Source organism: Teleopsis dalmanni, chromosome 2, assembly GCF_002237135.1.
Source record: "Teleopsis dalmanni isolate 2A chromosome 2, ASM223713v2, whole genome shotgun sequence".
Lineage (NCBI taxonomy): Eukaryota > Metazoa > Arthropoda > Insecta > Diptera > Diopsidae > Teleopsis > Teleopsis dalmanni.
In genome coordinates, this window is record NC_051847.1 from 143,977,542 (window position 1) to 143,979,249 (window position 1,708).

Genomic DNA, 1,708 nt, shown 5'->3' on the forward strand with positions numbered 1-1,708 from the left:
TTTGATTATCGATTTCAACTTTTTATATATTGTCTCATTGTAAGATAACCGGTCAATAACAGTTTGTGAGATTTTATGACTTGGGTTTACAGTTGTCGCCATATTCCCTTATATACCTATGTTAGATTCAAAATTTTTATGAAGTGTTTTTCATCAAAAGATTTGCAATTAATTATTATTTGATTTTCAGAATGCTTTTTTGGAACATGTTATTAATAGTAAGATGTATGATGCCAACAATCATTCATTTATTTATTTTATACTTTATAATCATTTGTAAAAACGTAAACTTTTTAATAGTCAAGTGTGCACTGAAATTCAGAAATATTTACTTACTTCAAATAGTTTTATGAAATCATTTATAAAAAAATATGTGTAGATAAGGTTACACTTATTCAGAGATTTAAAAAAATTTTCGTTTCGGCCATTTACAAAAAAATTTTGTCAAACATGAGAAGTTACGCTCAGGATATGAAAACCGTGCTCGAGCTTTGCAAAAAGGCACGTAAGATAAGAAAGGCAAGGGATGATAAGAGTTACGAATTTTCCATCAAGGTAAGTGGTATCAACAGATCTATTTATTTTTATTTTCTCTCATTTATGCTGAAAAAATTCTGGACTAGGCAAAAGCGTATTTGAGTAAAGATGACTTATCCGAAGAAGAGCAACAACAGAAGAAAAAGAAGGCCAAAGAGAAAAAACAGAAAAAGAACGAAATGCTAAGAACTATTAAATCTATGCAGACGCATCTCTTGAGCATGGAGGATCGTGTCCAAAAGATAGACAAACACGTAACAGTAATGGAAGATAATGTTAAGGAAAATGAGAAGAAGAGGGCAGCATTAAAGGATATTGAGGAAAATGAACGGGAAGCTAAAACTTTGGTGGTGACTCCTGCCCCTCGCAAAAGGGATGGTATACCGAAAATGCGAACTGAAATTAGACGATTCCTTAACGTGCATGACAGTCACTTTGATTGTAGCCTTCGTCCCAAAAAGTATAACAGACGTCCATCGATGGTTAAAGTACTAAGTCATTCCGAGTTGTTTTATCGTAAACAAATTCGAAATTTTAATATGGCTTATAACAAATCCGAAGCTACTTTGAAAATTGTTGAACGACCATGGGCACGCTATATTCCGACTGCTGAAACTAAAGTTATAAAGGATCACATTTATGATGCTTTGTTTCATAAAACAGCTTGAGTGAAACTTCTTGTAATTATGCGGCAATTCACAAAATTAAATGTTTGATTAACCACATATTGTGCTTTGTTTTATTAAATGATTACTAAGGTCCTTTTCAATATAAGTCTTATACGAGTATATATTTTCTTAGAAGGGTGAAATTATACGCAGATATATAAAGACAAAAAAAATAATTTAACAAATATAAGCACATATAAATCTTTGTACAGATAGATATTCCGAATACCACTGTTAAAATGGAACTGTTAAGAGGATATTAAAAAATATCAATAGATTTTTAAAGTCTGTGAAATTCTATAATCAATTAGAGCTCCCATTACTAATTGTTAAGAATTAATTGAAAAAAAAATTTTTTAAATTAAATTTTTTTTTTTGAAAGTTGACAGAAGAATCAAAATATCAATCAATCAATTTTTAAATAGTCAATCCTAGAATTTATTTTTGATTATAAAACTATGAACACAAATAGTAGGTAGGTAGATTATACCGGCAATTCCAAG

At 29.9% G+C, this 1,708-nt stretch overlaps 1 protein-coding gene across 1 annotated transcript; it reads left to right on the forward strand.

Moving 5' to 3' along the window:
* Window positions 1-364: 364 nt before the first annotated feature.
* LOC119682157 lies at window positions 365-1,262 on the forward strand. The gene is made up of 2 exons (XM_038095519.1): window positions 365-555; window positions 624-1,262. The coding sequence occupies exons 1-2, from the start codon at window positions 451-453 to the stop codon at window positions 1,203-1,205; spliced, it is 687 nt and encodes a 228-aa protein (XP_037951447.1). The 5' UTR covers window positions 365-450; the 3' UTR covers window positions 1,206-1,262.
* The last annotated feature ends 446 nt before the right edge of the window (window positions 1,263-1,708 follow it).

Bases quoted from the DNA above. Each gene is read 5' to 3' on its own strand.
- LOC119682157 (XM_038095519.1), top strand. From the start codon at position 451: ATGAGAAGTTACGCTCAGGATATGAAAACCGTGCTCGAGCTTTGCAAA. The intron at 556-623 runs GTAAGTGGTATC...ATTCTGGACTAG, and splicing joins GTTACGAATTTTCCATCAAG to GCAAAAGCGTATTTGAGTAA.